The following is a 23,552-nucleotide window of genomic DNA, read 5'->3' on the forward strand; positions in this document are numbered from 1 at the left end:
AAACAAGGCCAGGTAGACAGAGAGGGAGAAAGGAGGGAAGAGGGGTGATTTGGGGAAGGGGAGCGAGGCGGTATCGGGGTCATAAAAACTAGGAGATGTGTTCTGGCCTCTGGGTCTTCATATCTTTTACATTTCTAATTAAAAGAGATAAAGAGTGAGGGAGTCATCAATCCCACAGTGATTTCCCAGTTAAGGTTTTAGAGGGGGCTGTAAACTAGGCAGCCCGGCATCATTGATTTTATAATTAGCTATCGTCACCTCAGACTTAAGATGGAGGGAGTGCGGTGAGGAGAGCTTAAAAAGCGGGGAGAAGGAGACCGCCGGAGGAGCAAGGGAGGCACAAGGAGGAAGATGATGAGGAGGTCGGGGCCTGAGGGGAGAGAAGCAAAAGGTGAGTGGGGAGAAAAATCCAGAATGAGAAATATATCTGAGACAGGCAATGAGCCAAAAGGGAATATAGGCTATATAGGAGTGTGAAAAAGAAATGGCATAGTTAATTACCAGTGAAATGTCATGTGAGGATCAAAATATTGCTATGATCTTTGGCCAGAAAAAGACACATTAGACCCAATGATGGATACATAAACCATTTTATTATACAGAACCCCGCCCATACCCCTGTTACATGACTGATAAGAAAATACACGGTGGGGCGTACATGTGGGGTAACCTTCACACACAAAATTTCAAAATAAACCATAACCACTGGAGCTTTATTGCAATGGGAGATGAGTATGGGAACTCTCAGTGGAACGACAAAAATATGCTCCTGGAGACATAAAGTCAGATTACAACCACAAATAAGGACTGTGGAGAATGCATGTAGTGTGCTATCTGCTGGGAAAGAACACCAACTTCCCTTAAAATATTCCTACGTCTATGTAAGGAGAGTCATCGTGTGCTGCATCAAAACCAGGGACACAAGGTAAACAAGAGGGTCAGAAATAACTCCCTTCATGATTCTCTTCAACCACCCCCTTTCTGAATCCTTTGCAGGCTTCCTCCTTGACATGCTGGCATAATTCTCCTTCACTAGCACCACGATCTCAACAACCCAATCACAGGCCAAAACACAGGGTAAAAACAAAAAGACTACATAAGATATACGTAAACACAACACACCGTGGCGATGATTAGGATCATGATGAAAGGACACATGATTGATGTAAAGAAGTTAAGTTTCTGTATAGCAACTTTTCATCTAAAAACTCTTCTCTAGTAAAATAGGGTGCAAATACAGCAGATAAAATCAAGCATCAAAGTGTCTTGCAAATCTTCTGGGCCAAGCATGAAAAGTTTTGTCACACGTTGCACAAAGAGTTGTGTGAAAAACAAACACCTATTTCAAACTAAAAACCTGAATATAGTCTCATTGCAGCATAACTCATGTTAATTATAAATAGAAACTCATGAAAAATTCATACAGTATTGATTAAAAGGCAGGCAGCAATTTTTATTAGGCAGTATATTGCCATAGGGCAAAGGGGAAAACACCAACACCATGTCAGGATGTTAGGATCTATAAAGATGATTTTCTTTCACTTTTAAAAATCATTTTTAGGCACAAATTTAGAGATGAGTGGGTGTGAAATAAGATTTCTGTACAATACAAACTGTAATAACACCAAATATCCAACTGACTAGCTTGTAAATTAGTTTTCCATTTCGACACCTATGAAATCCAGGATCATAAACGTGTTCAAACTGCATCTGATAGTGAAAAGCTTATGAGCATGTATTTTATAATAATAATGATATAAAGTAAGTGAAGTAGAAAGTTGCATCTGGCATCTATCTTAATAGATTTTAAACACAATCTGTCCAATAATGCTCGTCCGTCTTAAAGCGCCTCTGCTTTGCTAAATCTCTTAAACTGCATCTGCACGACAAAACAATCAATAGCTAACGCATACAAGAAAGTGCATATCAAATCTAACTTCTGGTAAATGGAGGAGAAATATGATGTCATAGACCTATATTGCTGCAATATAACTCAAGCTATGTTGCTGTATCATTGATGTTATGCTGTCATGAATAGAGTTTCGAAGCTGCTGTGGAGGATTTAAAGCTGGGGCTGAGTTTTGCTGTGATTTCTGCTGGAGCCAGGGCCTCCTGCACAAAACATCATAATTACAGTGCCTGTCATGACTCCTAATCACAAATGTCATAAAAGCGACATAACATCCGTCGTAAAGTCCTCGACGTCGCAATGATTCAACAGGAATCACTCAGCTACAGCCTGCGAACTCTCAAACACCAGAGCTCAAGCCTAAAACTGAGCAACAGTCTTATGACAGCCGTTAACGTGGTGTTGACCTGTTGGCACGAGCATTATGTCATTCAGCGGGAGCAATAACGCAAGAGTCATAGAGGGAGAACCAAAGATTGCAGCAGAAAGCATATAAAGATCAATTGCATATTAACATTGTGTCTGTGTGAGTATATGTGCTTGTTAATGAAAGTAATGTGGAAGCACATTAACTCCAACAAAGTCCAACTTCTCCTTTTTTGATCTCTCACTGGGCTGTGTCTGGAGGTCCAGCGGTTACCACAGAGATGTGTCGGCCAGATCACTGAGGGGAGACAAAGAGGAGAGTGTGTGCGTGTTAAAACAGTGAAAGAAACACACATTCTGGTTGAAAGAGGAGGTTCGACTGAAGGAGCAGTTGAGTGCAGGAGGGAGAGAGGGGGCTTTAATGATGCTGAAAATTGGCCCGTGACTGCGGTACACCCATCAGGTAAATCATTGCTACAGCTTGCTGTCAACTTATCTGTCCCCTTGTCCTCCCATCTCGCCCCCTCCTCTGTCTCACCACGTCTCCCCCGCCTTGCCCTGACTCAACTTCTTTTACGAGCGCATATTCAAAACTTCCATCTTCCAGCCATACTCGTCCTGTCGCCATAAATAACCGGTCACATGACATGTCTGTGTGCATTAGTGAGCTAAGAATTCAAAGTGAGCTCATGAAATCTTTTCGGTGAAGGACCAAAGGTGGACAGTAAACAGGTACACATACTCATGCAAGAGTAAGTGGTAATTAATTCCTCCACTTCGGAGTACTTTTCTAAATCTAAGGAGGAAATATGATACTTTTTATTCCACAGCATTCGTCTGGTGGCTGTGTTCACAAATTACTTTGCAGAGTAAGGTTCTACGCACAAATCAAGCCCTGTGCTCGTAAAATATGATGCATAGCTGGAGTTTAAAACCAGCCAGCATGACAGAAAGAAATTTGTTGGCTTGTTTGGCCTCAAAGAATTTTTTAATACACAGTCAGTTATGCAAATATCCATTTCTGAACATTAAATCTTCCACTGTGCTCAATTTGTGGATACTTTAAACCATCTTGTGCCTTACCACTCATTAGTCTGAATCCCTACCTGACCTAAATCCTACTTTATGCTTTATGGAAAAGCAAGAAGCAGGTCCATGTGTTCATTTATATCATTTTGACTTGGTAGCTGTGACGTAGTTAGAAAATAGAAAAATTGAAAATCTCTCTGAAATACAACTCTTATAAAAACATGAGGTGAAAACTTTTATCTCTGCAGAAATATGTTTATTTTTCTTAATTTTACAATGTTTTTCCTATTGAAGCAATGTACAACACTAAAGTGTTACAGGTAGTTGAGTTGTGTCGTGCCCTACCAATATAAATATCGTAAGGAGATTAAAGCGACAAGAAAATATATCATGTCTTGTTTGGGGAAATTTTTCCTTGTCTTGTTTTTCCGTTAAAATCTTAAACTCATTTTTTTCTCTATGCCATGAACTTTTATTTCAGTTACAGGATTTGCAGAGGATCACCAGCCAACAGTGTTTGGCAACAACTGTGAATTCCTAACAGTGGATCATATTTTACTGTACTGTAGGGGAAGAGGTTTTAAGTTGCATGGAATTGTATTGCTTGAGTAAATCTCCAAACAGATAATTAAATAACTTTCATTTATTGGTAAGATTTCATGTCTGAGGTCAGAGGTCATACCTGAGAACGGTGTCGTGCTCCGGCAGCAAAAGTGCTGTTTCCTCTGCTGAGCTGTGCCTTCCACACTGAAGATGATCAGATTCCTCCTCCTTAACACAAGCGAGCAAAACACACACACACACATGTACACACACAGTTAAAACATATCTGTCCAGCAGCTATTACAGTCTAATAACTTGCAGACTAGCGGCCTAATTGCTTCAAAGAGATAATGTCTGTATCAAACGATCCACTGCCAGTGTTTAACTGGAGCGCGTGGCTATCAGCAGGAGGACATAGCTCATTTTCAGTAGCACATATAATTACACAATGGTGACGCTGAATGGCTCAGATAGCGCGCCTCACCGAGTCTGAGCTGTGTGCCAGTGTGTCAGCGCCCGCCTGGCGTGGCGCGGAGAGCGGGGCTGGCTGGTTGATGACCACCGCACTCCTCTCTGTCTCTCTAGGGGAGGGAGGTGGGGTGGCGAGGAGCAGGGACTCCGGCTCGCCCTGCTCACACAAGCTGTAGCCTCCCAGAGGTCTGGATGGGCGAAGGGGCCGCAGAGCCTCAGGGTTCTCGTCCTCTGAGTCAGATAACGCACTGCCAGGCTGCCCTGCCAGAGAGAGACAAAAAAGCGATCACTTTTCTTTAAAGCATTACTGCTGTTTCCTACTATCGAGGCCTCTCTGAACAATATTTAGTGTTGCTGTTGAATGATAGTGAACACTTTTATTGTTCACATCTGCAGGGCATACAGTAGATTAATGTGCGGCTCCATTCACCTGTAGAGGCGGTTGGGGCAGCGCTCCACTTGGCACCAGCCACTGTTCCCATCTTCTGCTCCAGCTGACAGATGTACTCCATCAACTCCTGTGGTGGAAAATACAGCCATCATATCACACGCCCGGGCAGGACTTTCATCACGACTTCAGCAGCCGTCACCCTCATAACCCTCATGATGTCCCACTTCTTCAAGCCAAAGCAACATAAAAACCGTTACACAGAAAACACACAAACACAATGTCTGCTATTATATAAATATTATTATTGCTGTTCAATGAAGAGTGAAACATTTGTGTGATTTATGATGTGCTGCAGATCGTCTGCTGTGCTTCCATATGGTCGATGTTAAAATTAAGCTGGACACTGATTCCAAAAACATTGACCATGCACTCTGCCAGTCGCTGGCAAATGTGATTGTGGCTGGCCAACAAAAACTCTGCAGGCACTTTAACAGCAGCAGCACTGACTGCCCTGAAATCCACTGATTTATACGGCATCATAAACAATTTATACTGCACAATAACAACCAAGAAGACAACAACAGACAGAAGATTCCCAACACCTGGACATTCACGATCCTGCTGTACTTGTGTATGTGATACATCAGTAATCTCCTGGATAGGAATATAATATATCAAATTATACAGAGCTTTTAGAAAATGATAATTTTTTAAAGAGACTTTAGATGAGCGGTGGAAAACCTTGCTTAATTTAAAAAAAGAGAAGCCCAGGTAATGAGTAAAGTGCTTCAGTTATGAGCTGATTAGAATAAAACAGCGAGAGTTTACTTGTTAATTCAAAGAGGCCTTTCATTAACACTCAAGCCTAATTCACTAATAAAAAACAGGTTATAAAGTCAGCATCTGTGACTCCTTACAGTGTAAACACAAGAGGAAACATCTTAATTTGATATTCTTCTGTATTCGAAGCACAGATTTAAGTTCCCGAACCTGTTTCTCCGCATGAAGCTGCTCTTTCTCTTTCTGTGCCACCCTCAGGCTGGCCTTCAGCTCCTGTAGCTCTCTGCGGGTTTCACTCAGCTGAACCTGTGGGCCACATATCAGGAGACAACAGCACATGTCAAGACTCTAAAAGATGCTGTGAGTTAAAATGAGAGCCTTGTGCTAAACATAGTACATGCCATCACAACCGTGTGCTTTCATGCACATAGGTAAGAAGGTCAAGGGCCGCAGAGAGTCAGCAGGATGTAGCATAACAAAGTGTAGAAATCATTATTCAGACATAATTTTGATTCTCATTTTAAATATTAACCTAGTGGTTGAGGGTAACCTTAATATCAATGGAGTAAAATGTTCCCTCAAAAGTAAAAATAAAAAATGAAGAAAACTGTTAACTCAAATTTTGAGCAGTTTCAACAATGTGTATGCATGAATGTAGATTTATTTCCCACAAATTAATTTTTTTTTCTGAAACTGAATGCAAAATTTTGTCATATAACAAAAAAAACACTCCAAGTTATCAGTTTTTTATTTTCTTTCTTACCCTGTTGCAATCCTGTTCTCTCCCGAGCTCCACCTCCAGCTTCACTCTCTCCATCGTTTCCTCCTGCAGCCTGTCCTCAGTTCTCTGCATCTCTGTGTTTAGTTTCTCCAAACGCTCCAGGTCTCTCTTTTAAGTTAAAACAGACATTTGCAATTCACTTTAAATAGTGGCAGTGACTTCCACTGTAGCTCTGATAACATTTTATCTCAGAGCCATTAAATGCTGTTTTGAGTCATCGTAAGATCAAATAATAAAACTTATAAGAGTGGGATCAAGTAGAATTGAAAACTTGAACAAACATGTTGTTTTTCTCTCTTCTTCATTTCAGGTTTTTTGTTCGTCTTTAGTACCTCAGCGTTGCGCTGCAGATTCTGCCTCTCCTGGGTCCAGCGGGCTCGTCCCTCTCTCAGGGCCAGACTGGAGTCGGCCAGCTGCAGGGTGAGCTGTGCGGCCTGTAGACGAGCTTGATGCAGTTCTGCTTGTCCGTGATCCCTCTGGGCTACCATGGCACTGAGATCGCTCTTCAAGCCCTCTGCAGCACGCTCGCTGGCGTTCAGACGCTCCCGCAGGCTTCGCATCTCCTTTAGTGTTGCCTCGCTGTCAGCCTGTTGTCAGTGGAGCGAGAAAGTGTGTTGGCCGCATAGCATTAAGATGCTTTACAACATAATGTAAGCCCTGAAACTAAAGGCTAACACTGAATCCAAACAGAAAAGTCATGTTTGAACTCAGTTCTATCAAAGTTTATATAGTTTCACAGTGACATGAATATGTATTTCTCCACCATTAAATGTGTAATAAATCAACATATAAGCCTGAATCATACAGTTCATACACTGTGTTTCTGAAAAAAAGAAATCCTGGTATGTAGCAGAGAAAAGTTTTGTTTGGTACATTTGAGAGTGTCTTAAATTGAATCAAAACTTGACCCATCTTTCAGTCCCTTCCCCTATGATCTGACCTCTTTCCTGTGGGCGGTGGTGAGTTTTTGAGTGAGGGTGGTGATGGTGCTCTGGAGCTGCAGGACACTTGTGTCTCTCTGGGCGAGTGAAGTCCTCAGGCCCTGAAACTCCCTGGACAGACTTTTTAGTTCACTTTCTGTCTGTTCCAGCTTGGTCTAAGAGACAGAATCAAATGTCACAGACAGAAGGGGAGATACATAAGAAAACAATAACATAGACATGTTTGGTAACACTTTCTGGGGTGCTTTGTTACATAATCACCTGTAGGCTTTTTCTCTCACTCTCCTCTTCTTTTCTCTGAGCTGCAGCCCTCTTTGCTCTCTCCTTCATCCTGCACACACAGATTCAGTTACTCGAATAACAAGTCTCCCTGAAACCCACACAAAACTAAAAGAAGTATAAAGATTGGGGGCACTGTTTGCCATACCTCTCCAACTCTGTCTCTATTTCCACGTTTCTGTGTGTCAGGGCTTTGATATCCTCCTCCAGCTCTTTGATTCGCACTTTGCTCTCCTCCCTCGCATCCAGTAAAGTGCTTTTTTCCTGGGCCAGTGATTCTCCTAAAGCCCGCTCCTCCTAACAGAACAGAGGCATTTTATGTGGACTTTTAATTTACTATGATAGACTGGTTAACCCATGAGGAAATACTTCACTATACTGTTTAATTATAACCACTCAGACACTTAATATAAATAGTATTTACAAACTGTACATTGAAAAGAACAGGGCATTGTGGGAACATGGATTTTTGTTTTCCAACAGAGAATAGGGGCACAGATGAAAGGAAGAGCAAGCAAATGGCAACATGCAAATTGTTCTAATCAAATGATCTTATCCCTGCCATTTTCCTAACTTTATACACCACCTTCTGCTTCCTCTCCATCTCCTTTATCTTCTCTTGGGTCTGCCACAGCTCATCCTGCAGATTAACAATATTACTTTCCAGATCTCTGCGTTGTCTGTCCCAGGCCTCTCGTGCCCTCTTGTACTCCTCCTTCTCTTTCTCCTTCTGCCTGTTTACCACCTCCTGCACTTGCAGCAGCTCGGCACGCTCTCGCAAACATTCCTGGAGTCGACTCTGATAGGCAGGAAGGAGGTATGCAGCAGAGGGGATACATAAATGTTTTTGAGTGTTTATGTCAGTATTAAACGACAACATCGATTTCCAAGCATATGGCTTTTATCAGCACTCATTAATTTTGCAAAACTAAATAAACAATCTAGTCAGTCTGTTTTATTTCTTTTTTTTTATATCTTTGTTTATATCTTTTGGTGATGCCTACCTGCAGCAGTTCAGCCCTTGGCACTACCAGTAACATGTCTGTGCCTTCTTCCTCTCCATGGGGCTCCTCCTCAAGGGTCACCAGATCCTCAAGGGGTTTTGGGGCACAAAAAGTGAACTTGGAACTGCAGGAGCGCACCTCCCCCTTTGCGTCCACGTATACAAACTCATACTCCTGAGAGCTGGGATTAGGAAGGTAGGAGGCTAGAGAATGGTAGGGAGAACAAATACAGGTTAAAAATCATTGTGTTTGACATACCCTGTATTCGTATTTTAACTAAAAACAGTATTGGAGAGAAAAGTGAAAGGAACAAGAGGCCTGTAGGTGACAGCTATAATGTTAGAGGTGCCAAGTGCCTTTAAAATATATCTTCAGATATGGCTGATACCATCTCAGAGTATTTTGCAATTTTTACACGCCTATCCTTTAATTGCAGTTAATATATAAATCATTTGAAATTATATTCTTGAGTTTGTATTTGTAACCGTCAACTTTTATTCAGGTGCCATATATTTGCAATACAGCTGCTGACCAACGGTGGCAGCACTGACAACAAACGGCCTGTGCCACAGGTGGCGGTGAGCAAGAGATATGACGTCACACGCCAGAACAAATTTGAATCCTGACGCGCACAGGCCCATTCGCAGCGCACCTAGTTGGTTAGTTTTAATACTGAAAATCCTCACGATATAGTTTTAATCTGCCCCGATGTATCACCACACAGTCCGGGTTTTGCAAAAGTAAGTTTCTGTCTTGAGTCTTCTCTCATCAGTACATGGATTGTGTAAAGTTTACATCAACTGGCAGAACACCACACCGGGGCCTGCACCCGAGCTAGCTTAATTTTTGAAAGTGCTGCTTGAATCACGAACATCTCGACAAATAACCATGTTTACTAAGCTTATTACAGTTAGAAATGAAATCAAAATTTATCTTCAGCTTTTCTATTTCGGTCAATCTACGTCGATGCTTATGTCGCTAAAATTAAAGCAGGTGTTAACGGTTTGTTTACGCAAATCTCGGCTAGAAGAGGAAATTACTTTTCGGAATGGCTAAACATTTGTGACACAACGTTAAATGATATACCACCAGTCAACATGTCCGGGTTTATCCTGCTGACACTGGTACATAAAGCCACTGAGGCTGTAAAACGTAAGGCCTGAGGCCCTGTTGTTCAATCCTCAAAGGAGGAGTGACGCAGTGGTCTCTTAAAAAAACAATCATCAACACACTTTTAGCATAGTTGTTCATAGTTTCTTTATATTCCATAAAATACTAGAATCTAACGAACTAACCTTGTTTCCTCATAATTTACAATGCAATTTTTTTTATTTTGCTTTCGTCCACCCTGACAAGCTGGAACAGATGATCTTTTGCCTTCTGCCTTCCAGTCTGACCAGAGAGAACAGCAAGCCACAACCAGCAACTTAATCCAGCCCATAAAGTAAGCTAACCTCTTATTATTCTTATCTTACATTCTATATCCTCTTGTTTTGAGCCATTTATTGAGAATTTGCACAGTAACAGGGGTAGATGGTAAACAGAATAGGGAATGATGTACAATGAGGTTTATGAGCTGTATTGTACCTTACAGCACCAGCTCAGGTCACTGCACAGGCAACCTTGTTTTTAAATCACTGCCTCATCACTGAGGACCCGTCAGCATGTTTTAAGCTTTCCTCTGCTCTTTCTCCGATGGAGACTGACATTGACCATATGCTGTAGAAAGTAATAAATCCCTTTGTCAGAGGTCTATGCCACACCTGCTGCACACGTGCCCCCACACTGAATCAAGCTTATCAGCTGCCACTGACAGGCAGCACAGAGTAAACGCTGTATTCTCCAGTGGGCAGTGGCAGTCAGACCAGGCTTTGAGCCATTGTCTTTGTCATTCACATTACTCAACAGCCTGCATTGAAAAGACAAAGACTGAGTCTTTGTTAGAGAACAGTCTTGTAGAGATATTTCTTTTCTGAACCGGATATGTTTCTTTTTACATCAGTGGAAATACTCTTTGAGGTAGAAATAACTAGCATTGTGCTCAACTCAATACCAGCCTTTTACACAACAGAGCAGTTCAATTTACAGGAACATCAATCTCCTCCTGACAGCTTTATGTGCGGATGTAAGCACTGTTCTAGTATAGATTCTTGCTAACTATGGGAATAAAATACAATTAGAAAACAAGGGTATGAGTACCCTGGAAATGAACACAGCAATTGACATCAGTGCCCTCTTTGTAGTCAGCTGGGGCCAGTGCCCAAACAAAGGTGTGGTATTCCTGTACTGATGACCATCCAACCTGGGGAAGAAAACACACACACATAGTAATTATGCTACTTGATAATTGTCTTTTTCTGTGACGATCGTCATGTTAACAATACCTTGAAGAGCCCTATCCAGTCACTGTTGGTCCAGTTGTGCTTTGAGCTTAGTGTGTAGTGGCAATCGACTCTGCTCTGAGGGAAGTAACTGCGGCCCACGTTTCTGAACTCCACCTGCCAAGCTTTCTCCATGGCAACACAAAACAATGGCAGGCTATGTTGCCCCTACAGGAAAAAACACAATGAACAACTTTTCAGTTGTTTTTTTTTTCCCTCAAGTGCCAAGTAGAAACTGACATGCATGGTTAAATGAGCTAATTGTGAAGTAGGTGAGAGGTGAACAACACATGAGACCAAGACTTTTTTTTTTTAACAGTAAGACAATATCCTGACTGGGATCACACTCGTAAAGTTCTGAGCCTCAACAAGTGTATGGCCTTCAAGCATCATGACATCTAACATGCTTGTCACTTGTGCTATTTCGGTCATCGTCAACATCATTTGCTATTGTACACTGTCACGTGTGAGCATCCAGCACAAGGTGTCTGGGGCCTCAAGCATGTGTGGAGCTCAAATTCCACAGACAAACACACTGTCAGTGCATTTTTCTTGGTGATTCCTTCCTGCTGCCAGCAACATCAAATAAAGATATGTAGTAACAGAAAGAAGTTATTATCCTATTGACAAAGTACTGATTCTTTTACTGTTTATGTGTTTGTAAGTATTGCATTTGAAATTTCAGTTGTCTATTATGACAGCATGTGCAAAGAAGAAAAAACAGAGTTGCAAACATGTTTATATGCTTCACTTGTAGATTTGATGTGACTTTTTCGTTTTTTATTATTTGTATCTCCTGTGGCACGGTCCATAATCGAATAAAATTATAGTGATATGGGTTATTAAATGTCACTAATGCAGCCTTCCGCATTGAGGTAACCTTCAATGTGTCAATACTTTAAAACGTTTTTTCATCCGTCGAAACAATAGATCAGTGGTGAAAGTCTTAAGCAGGGTTCATGTTGCACAGCACGAGGCTTTAGGCCCAACGGTATAGCACATGGCGAGAAAACTGCACTGCACGTCGATACGAGTTTCAGACAACAAATGTATAATCCGCGTTCGAACATGTAGATTTGAGCCGGTTTTACTTAATTAGCTTTCTACAATTGGCTCATGGGCCGCGCGTGCTCGTCAGACAGGACAATAACTGGCTTTGTTGACTACAAAAGACATCTGCGCACATTATCTCCCGACCGTCTCTGGTGTCTCGCTTACCTTTATCGCCCTCACTTCTCTGAAAACAGCAAAAATAAATCGTTTATACCAGGTAAGAGGGTTTCGGCTCTCTAAAAAAATAAACTTAAACACAAGAGACAAAGTCGTGCTTTCCTCTTCGGGCTCAGTTGCTCCACTAACCCGAAACAATAACAAAAAACCAAAGCAAAACACAAGCATGACAGCTTCACTGCCACCGTGGAATTATGGGAGCTGCTGTTCTCCACATCGTCAACGCACAGCTGTATTGTTAGATTATGAACTACATTTCCCATGCTGAGAGCAGAAAAGTAGTGGTCGCGCTGGACGTAATATGATGCTTCTCGGCAGACTCCGTTTCGATACTCATCGCATTGGAGACTACAAAAGCCTATTGGTAAACCATCACTGAGGACTAGCCAATAGAAACTAATGCGATGAGAAAAACAACTACTCGCGGATGTACACAGAATGGAAGGGAGTAACGTCACCCTGAGCGAGCAGTTGAGATTTTTGGCTCGTGACTGCGTTCTTGTTGTTAGAGTCATTATCCCAAAGGTACATTATGTACACTGTGAACTCTGTGAAAGGCAGCTAGTCACCAAATCCCAGATTTTATGCAACATGTACATCTATCTAGGCTATATTGATTATAATCAATATAGTTTTATAGTTCCTTGTATGAATTCATGCTGATTAGTTTGAGTACTCGGCAGATTTTTTGTTTTTCAATTTTGTTGATTGAGATGCAGCAATAAATGTAAAACTGTTAATGCTTGAAACATGCTTACAAACCAAAGTGTACACATACCGATACTTTAGTTCAGCTGAGTGAGTTTCAGTGTTTGCATCAAGATATTCTCTGGATGCTGAATTTTCTAACTGGCTTCCTAGACCAAGGGCGCATATTCCAGAATAATGTGTGCTGTATTTACCAGCTGCTGCATTAATGCTGCAGCTGGTAAAGGTAGGTCTTTTTATCTCAGTTCAACTCACTTAAACCTCATAAAGTACCAGTAGTTAAAAACATTGGTTTGAAATGTAATGAAGAAATGCCTTACGTGGCATTTGAAGGAATTACAAATTCAGAAATACACTCACTTCAAATCACAAACAGTATCTTACCTAACTTGAATCCTTCAGCCTTTATGTGTATTATGAATGAGGGAAAGCCTGCTGTTGTTTCATTTATTTGTTTAATCTTTTTACTCTTAATCAGGTAGGCTTACTTTTTCAAGTATGCCTGAGTGGTTTTAGGTATGCCTACTTTTTAACATCAGGGGGCACAAATGAAACAGCATGAGGATGTTTAAGTGAGGGACAGCAGGTGGCAGTATACCATCTTGAAAACCCAGTGCTTTACTCCCAGGTTATCTGATGCAGACCAAATCCCTAAACCCTCTCTAACAAATAGTGCTTGTAGCCCCCTGAGATTGTCGTGCTGCAGCGTGAAACTGTCTTGGTGCACACTGTCTTTATTAATGTCGGAAAGATACCAGATGAAAAGAAAGAAGGGTATGATAAAGTTGCAGCAGTTGATAAAGATATTACCCAGCTTTGTATTTATAAAGATTGGTACACAAGCAACACATTAGCATGAAATGTACGGTCCAAACTTGTGCCTCTGATTTAGAAACATGTGACCTCTTTTAGTGCAGATGAGCTGGGGAAATTTGGAATTTGGAAATTTTTCACTTTCCAGGATAAAGATCCCTTGTTGTGACATTTGTAATTACAGTCACATCTAAGTAGTTTATCTTTAATTTCATTCAATCCATACACTTTAAGTCAGAATTAGACAGATGATTTTCGATAACTAAACAATGTATTTTTCAGGTCAATGTATTGCAGCAAAGGAACTCAAAAGAGAGAGGATGGTGAAGTAGTGTCTAAGATTTAAAGTCCTTATGCCTCAGCACACGCAGTTTAAGTAATGCTCATTCTATATTATTATGGTTATTGATGTTCCTCCTATCTCCTGCTTATTTATCTCGGCTCATTGAGGAGTCAGTCCAGTCACACAGTGCTTTACTCCTCCTCAATTAGTAAGTCCAGTTTGGCTAATTTAGTCTGTTGAAGACACTATAAGGACGCTTCATGTAATTTTATACCGACGGACAGTCGATGTTGAAACCCAATAAATTGTGTTTAAGTGGATTAATTGTGTGCTGTGCCTGTGTGGGCAACGTGAAGCTGGAAGCAGTGGCTCTCTGTGTTCTTGGATAATCAGATTTAGCAATAACTAGCTTGTTCTGCAGCCGGTGTTTATTAAGTTTTGAGCCAGAAAGGCAAAAAAGTTCTTGAAGTTAATTTGTTTGAACTGCAGTTTTATTTTATTACAAATGTGCATCTCTATTCTGCTTTGTTGTTGTTATTCATTTCATTATTTAGTACGACTGGTACTACGATGCAGATTCACATCTATACAACTCACTTTGTCCTTCTTGCTTTGAACCTGTTTGGTAATTGCTGAGCTGTTGTTGTGCTGTCATTTGTGAGAGCACTATGGCAGACCTCAGATAGCCTTGACTTTGAAGCGTCACTGTTGTGTGAAGTTAAAAGATGGCTGTGCAGCAGGAATGTGAGCCTTCACCCTAATAGAGACTAGACTGAAGTGGATTGTCCATGAAACTGCTTGATCTTGACCTGGCTGCCAGCTGTTATGGCTCTGCTCTGTCTGTCATAACCCCCACCTCCCCCGACCCCCCAACCATGAGACATGCAGGAACACACATGGACAAACCCACCACATGAATTAATCCTTTTTTTTCCCTTTTAGAGTATGTATTATCAAGCCTTTTAAGGCAGAATAAAAGTAACTTTTCTGGCTCAAAATCTCTGGCATGTTGTTTATTTATCTCTTGTAGAAGTGTTCTGCACAAATTTAATCCCTGTCATCTGCTGATGTCTAGCAGCCTGGCTTAGAATTCCTCTCAATATAAGAAAATGGCAAAACCCTGAGTGGTACTGCAGTTTTATTACCTGAGGTGGTCTGTCTGAATATAGCTTACCACATGTCTCATTCAAAGGGAATGGCAGGTATGTGTCACTAGTCATAAATTGTAACTTGCCTTCAGCAGTAATCAGTTGCCAAGGAAACCTCAAATGGGATTATGACCTTCTGTTGTGTATAGGCAAGAAAACTGTTAGGGTTGTCAACATCCAAGATCCAAACATAAAATTTTTTATGTTTGTAAACAATTTATTCTCTCATCATACTTAATTAATTCATGATGGGTCTTGTGTGTGTGTGTGAATAGATCTCTTTCGAGCACAAGTCTGCTATTCATTCACTCAAGGTTGTTGTATTGATTAGAGCAGCATGAGGATTTCTTTTAAAGGTTTAATAACATCTATCGCACGGGGGTGAGTGATGTAATCAGTGAGCAGTGTCTGACAATACAGCCCAGAAATGAAATTAAGAGGGTAGAAAACAAAGAAAAAGGGAGCAGGAGAGTGCCTGGAAGGAGGGCAGAGTGTTGGGAGGGTGGAGAAATGGGGGACGGTGGTATTTAGTATGCACGGCCAAGCTGCCCCATCTGCTTAGCGCAGCAGTCCCTGTCGTATAACTGTCTGCAGGCCGTGGGCCACATAAAGAATGTCTCAGATTTGATGTAATTCCGCAAAATTAATGACAGCTTTACTCGGTATGGGCCGTGAGGGAATGATTAGTGTTTGATCGTCCATCTGATCAGTTCCCTTGGCTGGCTGCAAGAGAGATGCTCCACTATATGCCTGCTCGCTGCCTATGGCAAGCACCTCCGCACACACAACACCTTTACCAAAATCGTTCCTTGCCCCCTGTGCTCTAGTTTAGGTTTGAGTTCTGTTACCTGTTTCCCCTCAGCACAGACGACCAACATCTTGTTAACTATCCATGCTGTGATATTTCACAGCAAAATGAACACCTACTGATGGGCTGGTTGCAGGTCCCAGTGGTGGTGTGATTGTGCACAGGACAGTTTTTATTTCAGGCTGTGCAGTATTTCAAATGAAAGTGGGCCAACCAGCATCCAATTTAGAGAACTCCGAGGTCACACCATGACCTTTACAAGATATGCTTTACTGCAGTTGTGATTGGAATTGGGTATTAGTTTTTAAAAGAGATTGGGAATGGATTGGGAATTTGAGAGGAGAAATTGATCCGTTGGATGGATTGCAGGAGTTGGACAAGTGGAATTCCTCCCCTCCTTTTAATTCAGCCCCACCTTTTTCGACCCAACCCCCATCCCTTCCCTCCTCTTGGGCTGCTGCGTTTACAAGCGAAGGGGGCATTCTGTTTTACAAGTGAGCCTGGTGCGTCTCGGTGTGCTAGCAACATTAAAATCGAGCCCGTCTTATCTGTGCAAAGCGTGAGGCTTTACATCAGAGGCTGTCATGCTGCTGCTGCCGCCATGAGGCTCCTGTGTGCTTTTATGTAATATGGTGTGGACAAAAACCCAGTGGACAATTAAAGCAGGACGATAGATAAACAAGTGATTGAAAACAGGGATGTTAGTTTGTGGAATGTAAGGTAGAGTTGTGGGGAGGGTGGCTTCATTGCTGAATGGTTTACTGTTGTTGACAAGGCCAAGTCCATCTCAGGACATGCACATCTCGACCAAATCAAGTGTCATCATCATGTATGGGCAGACTGATCCGGAGAGGAATGTTGTTTTTCAAAGTTGTACCTTTTCAGTGCTGACTTGCATATGGCAAAGCTAATTTCCCATCTGACCATTAGCGCTGGTCCCGCACCAAGCACAGGGAGCATAATTCAGCAAAGGCTTGGGGAGGGTTGCATTTCTGCCAACACAGATTGTTGGACAGATTGGCAATCCTTCATTGTGCACGTATGCAGTGTTTTTCCCTGAAATTGTCGACCATTATAACAAATTACTTGCAAACCCCCCCATTAAAGTAAACAAAAAACCTCTTGCATCTGTTTTGATGCTAAGCCTGTTCCAGTTCAATTGCAGCTCAATTCATTACGCTCTCTCAGTTTTCCTCTTTCCATTTTTGCCCTGCCTTCATAACACTGTCTTTCCAAATTACTTGAACGTGTTTCCTCCCGCTTGGGTCCCCCCTTCCCAATCGGCATCCTCTGATCTCCTTTCATTCTGCTCTCTTTCTTGGCCCACTCCTCCTCCCCCACTGCTTTCTCTTTCTCCTCCTCATTTTATATTTTTGGCTGAGCTGGAGACCTTTCTTAGCGCAGTGACCTTTCTGGTTTTAAATTAAGCCCCACTGCGGCATGTCTCTCTTCATAGACCGCCAGTTACGAGCCTTCAGAGAACCGCAAAAAAATAACGATTCTGATGAAATGGCCCCTTTAAAAAGCTCGTCCAAATTCCTTTTACATTTTTCTTCCTCTCTTCCCCTCTTTCTGGTCGCATTAATATTCACACTAATGAGGAACATCCTACATAGTAGACCATGGAAAATGTGAGATGAGATGCACAACACATGCCTCCTCACACGCACATTGTACACACACTGTTGCTCATTGCTAATGGGCTCTAATCAAATGCCATGTATGTTTGAAATGATTTATGAAAACTGGGCAGCCTATGCTTGCTATGTGATTGCTTAATCAGAAAGAGACCATTTTTCAATAGATAACCAAGTTTGTGGCCTTTTAGGAGAGGCTGTGTTTTGCATTATGTGATTAATAGGCTGCTATTAAATTATATTCAGATGATTAAGAGGTTTTTACAACACTGAGGTCATAATGTTACCTGGTAGTCCTGTACTTGTTCAAATACCCCACACATGTCCAGGGTTTCACAGTATGATGTCAGCAGGCCGGTGCTGTGTTAGGAAACGAGGTGATGATAATCCTCAGCGCTAAATAACCATACAGGACCTTTTTGATGCTGAGTAAGTTTGAAATGGCCTTATTCCCTGTCATCAGCCTCTGCTCTCTAGTACATAATCATACTTTGCCTTTGAGACATAGAAATCTGGCTCAGCCAATCAAAGCATGATGTAGAAATGTTTCAAATTTAATTACAACAAAGTGAAGTACTCCTGCTTTCCAAAGCCACTACCAAACCATACCTGCTCATTGTGCGGCCATAAAATCCAAGAAAGCACCAGTAATTAAAGAGGATAACCAGAACAATTAAGATCTCTGGACAGGGCCCAGAGGAAGGCTCTTTGACCTCATGGGAAATTTCTTCCTCTGAGTGTTGTGGTAAAGTAAACGACATAGATTTAAGTCAGGACCTTCAGAGTTTGACTGATAAAGCCTACTTTTCTGTGATATTTATTGAGCTTTGAGCTCAACACGTTAAATAATTTAGATCAAGATGCTTGTTTTGAGAGTGAACTGAGTACAGCAAAAGAAACACGATCAATGAAACAAAACAAAGAAACATCTTACAAAGAGACAAAAATTACAAGTTTGACTTTTTGGGACATAAATAACTGTAAGCACATTTTTGGACTTGTCTGTTCCATTCATAGCAAGCAAAAATGTTAACATTTCAATGTATCTGCTTATTTTGTGCAGTTCTGACAATCTTCATTTGTAAAGAGAGACATCATGACAATATATTAACAAACACTGAAAAGCAGAGCTCCGCCAAGCCTATTATGATTGTCACACAACACTTAAGTCCTACTTTAATGTTATACTCCCTTTCAGCAGACTGTCTGCTACAATTTGGTTTTAGTTGCAGGTTTGTACAATAATTTGTTACCTGACAGTGTTGAAAATTATGTAACCTAGTACATATTTCACACTCCGGATCTTAGTATCCTGAATATTGACATGAACTGGATTGTACTTTTACGTCTGTCAAAAATTATGGTGACATTGTCTTATATAGTTTTGCAAAGCAATCCGACCATTTATCGTTGAGTTATATACGTATATGGTAAAAACGGCCCTATCTCACAATGATTAAGAATCCTTTAAAAAAGTCCTGTATCCAGACTGTGATCCAGATCACCTCCAAAATTTAATCACTTCTTCCTTATCCCATTTCAAACATTTCCTTACAATTAAATCAAGATCCATTTGTTACTTTTTGAGTTATGTTGTTCACAGACAGACAAACTCTCCCAAAAACATAACCTCCTTGGCGGAGGTAATGGATATTATCTTAAGTTATTCCATGTACTCATTTTTTACCTTTTACCCAAAACATTACCAGTCTTATCCCACAGTAGGGTATGTAGGTCATTATTTAACACTGGTATCGGATCAGTGTCAGTCGATAACAAAGCCCAGGTATCTGTACCGGTATCGGAACCACAAAAGTTGGATCAGTGCATCCCTAATAATTGTAAGCACTTTGGTGGACTTATCTGTTCCATATATAATAAGCAAAAACGTGTTATAATTTCAGAGTGAATCTGCTTATTTTGTGTAGTTCTGACAAGCTTCATTTGTAAAGAGACAGACATGGTGACAAGACGATCTTTATTAACAAACACTGTAATTATTCCTGCTGCTGAAGGAAAAATCAGCCTGTTTCTCTAAGGGTGGGGCTTTTAAGAAGTTCCTTTACTACTGGTGTATACAGCACAAATGTATTAGTATTATGGGTTTATTTGGAAGAGATGAGCACCCGTTTAGGTTTACTTCGATGGGAAGATGGCTGTATTGAAGCCACAGAGCTACACTTATTCTGGTTTCATGTCCTGATACCTTTAGATGCCGACACATTGCAAGGCCAAACAAAAGAGGGTGTGGAAATCAAGATCAACCCATGACCTGATGTGAAAATATGCAGACATTAAATGAACTGGGTTTCTCCACTCAACAGATTGGTCTTCTCCACTAAAGGAAGGACCACTATGGCCTTGAATATTAATCCCCCCATCTCCTATATGGGCTGCATCTAACAACATGCAGAGATGATTTCTGGGGCCTCTCTCCTAAGGTAGCCTTGGTAACTCTAATGAATTATGGGCCAGCCCAGTTAAAACATGTGTGGTATTACCCCATTCCAGGGTGTGTCCTCCTGGGTGTCTATGAATCACTGATCTCATCAGACTGGTTCTTTCTCTCCCTCTCTTCTTCGTCTTTCTCCTCCTTACACTTCACATTGCTCCCTCCCTCCTTCTCTTTGCTCCCTTCCCCCTTTTCCCTGTCACACTCCAGTCCCTCGGGGCGTCTGTCTGGGATCTGCCAGGCTCATCAGTGGTGGAGAGGAGAAGGCTAACTGGGAGCCTGTGTTGGCTGTAAATCTGAGCAGTGAGGGAGGGCAAGCTGCAGTGGCTACAATTCCACTGCAGCCCAGTAAGTCCATGCGTGGCCCAGCAAGAAAACCTCGACTTGGATTCACATGAGCGGAGACACACACTGAAACACAAATACACATCTTAGTTGTTTTCAGGTGTACAGGTGCAATTAGTTTAACTTGTCTGTGATAATGTTTTGTTAACCAACTTTTTCCTCAGAGTTACTCTTCATACACATTCATGCTAATATGTCAAAATTTCTTTACTGTGAAATGTGGAACATAAACTTGATGTTTTTTATGACGTTATTGTTATGATATTGTCTCACTGTATTATACCTTTTAGCACATTTATAAATAGTAAAGCAACAACACTTTAACTGGCTGATATCTTGGAGAGACATTAGGACAAATATTAAGGGAGCAATGGCATTTTGTGTTTAGATCTTTATTATTTCTTAGACAGAATTTTGCTGGCAATGTTTGCTTCTATGGAGATAATTAGAATGGGATTGGTCTGCTATCTAGGAAGTCAGAAGTAATATTTAATCCATAGTGCTTTGCAGAGGTAATTTCAGTCTCAGAGTTGCCATAAAGCCGTGTAAGCCGAGGACTGATCTGGACTGCAATGCAGTGTGGTGGGCCCTTCTCTCTCATACATACATTTAGCTGGGTGTGATACCATTCCATACACATAGACACACACCCTCCCTCTCCTTATCTGAGAAATAAGCATTTTTACAGAGTTTGAGCTGTAAAAGGAGAGGAGCAGATAGCCCATAAATCTAGCCATAAAAACGTTAAGTTGTCAGAGGTGCCATCAGCTATCAATCGTGTGCGGCAAGCTGATGAAGGGGAAATAGGTGATAAAAAACAGCATTTTAGGGAAATTATGTCCAGTCTTCCATTTGCGAAGTGGTGCAGTCGCATCGCGGCAGAATCTTAATCACTGGTTGGTGTGGCCAGGGACTGTTCTTTGGTGTGACAGCGAGGAGGAGCACACCCTGGTGGGAGGGTTGGATATTGAGGAGGAACGGGGAGCCGTAGGGGAAGAGAGAGGGGGGAGCAGCGTTGTAGAAAATTATACAACGAGCATAAATCACTTCTACACTACCGTTTTTCTCCCTCTCTCTCATTTTCTCGCTTCCCCCATCTCCCTCACGTACGCTCTCCTTCCTTCCCTGATCCCTTCTCTCCTTCATGGCTGTGCATCTCCCTCTCCTCATTTGCACTCCCTCTGCTCCTCACCCTGGCTCCCTGCCCTTTATTCTCCTCTCAGTCCCTGACCGTGCGCTTTACTCCTGGCGCTGCTGGTCACCCTCACCACCCCTCTCTCCATCTATCTCAGCTTCATTTCCACTGTGGTTTGTTTACATGCTTTCTTTATTGATCTGCTTTTTGTTGCCTACCAGGGATTTATCCCCCTGTCCATGGGACTGTATTAGCGAGCCTTGAGATTGACTTGTCTCTCTGAGATGGTTCAGATACAGTCTGTTCTTGAAATAAAAGAGAATACCATCTGGGCTGCAGCTTATTTCACACTTTATCAGACAGCGCTGTCACACGATTGCTGGTTGCTTCTTTATTGGGGAACTTTTCTCTCCAAATAGAAAAACAACCAGTAGTGCTTTATATCCAACGGCAGTTTTGATATAGGAAAGCTCTTCACTGAAACTGTTTTAAGATGGAATTAAATTATACTTTTGCCCGTAGCTGTTTTTATATTAACCTATGTATAATACAGTGCGAGTCTTATTGGAGCCTGTGTAAGGAAGAGTTGGCTTGCAGCACAGAGAGGAGATATAGTGGCATCATGTGAGAGCACTCTCGCCTATTGAGTTGATAAATGCCTTCATTGTCTGATCTGTGACTCCCCCTGTAATCTAAGGTCATTTGTTAATTAATTTGAATAGCCTTACAGGCTCTGGTTGTGCTCTAGTGATCATGGTTGAGTGATGTCATCCCGCACTGAGCAGACTTTAAGCACTGCGAAATAGATGCAGTGATGCATGTTCATCTGCAGTGGCCCCTCCAGTATCCCCTGCCCTGTGTCCATTCATCAGGGGAAGGTGTTACTGAGCACAGAGCTGTCCTTAAGGAGTGATGAGTGGCCACGCTGTATTTCTCACTTAAAATGGTGACAAGGATAGAGCAGAGTATTGATTGACCACACAGAGATAACACTTCTTGTTCTGATGAGTTTATGGACTTATAAAATTCATGTAGAACTGCCATCACTCCAACCCCACTCAGCAAACTTTCTTGTCATCTACCAAGTAGTTCTATGTGGTCCTGGTGGGTTTATGCCCAGATACTAAAAAAGCTCCCTGGCATGGATCACGGTTAGCAAAGTTTTGTGTCAGGGGCTTTGCTGCCACCCATAGCTGGACTGTGGTACTGTAATGCAGTATCAGTATTTTGGTGGGCTACTCTGCAGTTCAGTCACACAGCATGTGTTTGTGACAGAGGGTGGTTTAACAACACACCTAACCTTACTGCATTACAGCTAGTGTACCAGTGAGCAGGCAGGCTTTATGTAAAATGGTCTGTCACAAAGATATACTGTCCAACTGTGTTTAACTTTTCCATCCCCCTACTATCTTTAAAAAAACCTGCCAGGCAGACTTTTTGAGACGTTTTCTCCTCCCACATTCACTGTTTTACTTTTCATGTATTCCATCACATGTCTCCTAACATTCCTGCACCATTTTTATATCATTTTTAATTCATTTATTGGCATATTTTTACATATCAAATAGAACATTTTGGCATCTTTTGATGTCAGGGTTGCTGCTAAAAGACCCAAGTCTTGAGCATGTATTTTCCTTGCACAGCTCATACACACTGGTTTCTGGCTGAGATCGAAACAGTTTTCCATTTAATCTTTGTAACTTGCTCCCTATCCAAAGGCTGGTTAAAACTTTTGGCTTTAAGACACTGCCAGAAATCAAAATTAAAAGTGAAGGCTCAGATCTCAGCTGGACAGCACTGTGTAGCCTTAACAGTTTATTGCACAACACAGAAACCAGGAAATAAATCACTGTGGTGTGAGGCTTTTGTTACTTTTTAAAATGCCTTTTTTTCAAGGTGACTGAGGCGTGGTCTCTGACTTGTTTGTATTTTTGCAAATCTTGAAATACCATAATGGTACAAACTATATCAGAGATTTTCATGAATATTTGAACCTTATAGTGATTCACATGGGCTCTGCATTTATTTCATTCCTTCCAACAATGTTAGTGGCGTAAAAGAGAGGAGAAACATTCATTTTGGTGACACTTGGCTGTTTTTTGGAGGTAGTTCTGTTGC

The 23,552-nt window shown here is 41.5% G+C and overlaps 2 protein-coding genes across 4 annotated transcripts in view; one reads left to right on the plus strand and one right to left on the minus strand.

Annotated features, from left to right (window-relative positions):
- Nucleotides 1–596: 596 nt before the first annotated feature.
- Nucleotides 597–12,296, minus strand: calcoco1a (calcium binding and coiled-coil domain 1a). The gene is made up of 15 exons (XM_074681925.1): nucleotides 12,094–12,296; nucleotides 10,879–11,043; nucleotides 10,694–10,796; nucleotides 8,495–8,697; nucleotides 8,077–8,289; nucleotides 7,639–7,787; nucleotides 7,473–7,542; nucleotides 7,211–7,366; nucleotides 6,603–6,857; nucleotides 6,253–6,378; nucleotides 5,700–5,795; nucleotides 4,749–4,836; nucleotides 4,332–4,579; nucleotides 3,987–4,075; nucleotides 597–2,573 (listed from the first exon to the last, which is right to left on the minus strand). Exons 1-15 carry the CDS (start codon nucleotides 12,271–12,273, stop codon nucleotides 2,546–2,548), a joined length of 2,169 nt encoding a protein of 722 aa, XP_074538026.1. The 5' UTR covers nucleotides 12,274–12,296; the 3' UTR covers nucleotides 597–2,545.
- hoxc10a (homeobox C10a) overlaps nucleotides 9,157–23,552 on the plus strand; it is a 126,960-nt gene continuing 112,564 nt past the window's right edge. For all 3 annotated transcript variants that reach the window (XR_012599244.1, XR_012599245.1, XR_012599246.1), the window contains exons 1-2: nucleotides 9,157–9,234; nucleotides 9,851–9,938. The gene's annotated coding sequence lies outside the window, so the exon portion shown is untranslated. The remainder of the gene's footprint in view (nucleotides 9,235–9,850; nucleotides 9,939–23,552) is intronic.

Source organism: Halichoeres trimaculatus, unplaced genomic scaffold (assembly GCF_033239565.1).
Source record: "Halichoeres trimaculatus isolate MK-OKI-2021-1 unplaced genomic scaffold, fHalTri1.1 fHalTri1_scaffold_11, whole genome shotgun sequence".
Lineage (NCBI taxonomy): Eukaryota > Metazoa > Chordata > Actinopteri > Labriformes > Labridae > Halichoeres > Halichoeres trimaculatus.